General features: G+C 56.2%; 1 protein-coding gene across 1 annotated transcript in view; it reads right to left on the reverse strand.

The window, feature by feature from the left end:
- LOC108804077 (zinc finger BED domain-containing protein 1-like) overlaps nucleotides 1-566 on the reverse strand; it is a gene marked incomplete at its 3' end in the record, with an annotated part of 5,702 nt that overhangs the window by 2,989 nt on the left and 2,147 nt on the right. Inside the window, exon 2 of the mRNA XM_018575840.1 lies at nucleotides 253-319. Coding sequence (XP_018431342.1) covers nucleotides 253-319 — 67 coding nt within the window. The remainder of the gene's footprint in view (nucleotides 1-252; nucleotides 320-566) is intronic.

Genomic DNA, 566 nt, shown 5'->3' on the forward strand with positions numbered 1-566 from the left:
CACGGGGGAGGAGGGGATGGGAGGAGGGGACAGGGGATGAGAGGAGGGGATGAGAGGAGGGGACAGGGGAGGAGAGGAGGGGAAAGCAGAGGAGGGGACAGGGGAGGAGGGGAAAGGAGTGGAGAGGAGGGGAAAGGACAGGGGAGAGGAGAGGGAAGGGGACAGGGGAGAGGAGGGGACAGGGGAGGAGAGGAGGGGATGAGAAGAGGGGACAGGGGAGGAGGAGCTTGGACTTTATAACGCCTTCTTCACAATCGGTCAGCTTGGCGCTCTCATGGTCCTCATTTAGGGCGACTGATTTCAGTACAACATTGTCACCCTGGGACAGGAAGGGTGTTAGAACGTCAGAGCACCTCCCCCATCTCCATGTCTTAGCAGGGAGGGATTGTGTAGTAGTTGCTGATGACTGGGAATGCAATGTAGCAGAGGTAGAGACGGGCAAAGCGGTTCATCTGCATGATCGCTCCTCAACGGTTCGCTCACTGAAAAGATCCGGATCTTGTAAATGGCTCCTGGTTCAATAAACCTGTTTTTACTATAGTAGGAGAGGAAATGAGACGGGGGGG

This window comes from Nanorana parkeri, unplaced genomic scaffold, assembly GCF_000935625.1.
Source record: "Nanorana parkeri isolate BGI_ZX_2015 unplaced genomic scaffold, ASM93562v1 scaffold5037, whole genome shotgun sequence".
Taxonomy (NCBI): domain Eukaryota; kingdom Metazoa; phylum Chordata; class Amphibia; order Anura; family Dicroglossidae; genus Nanorana; species Nanorana parkeri.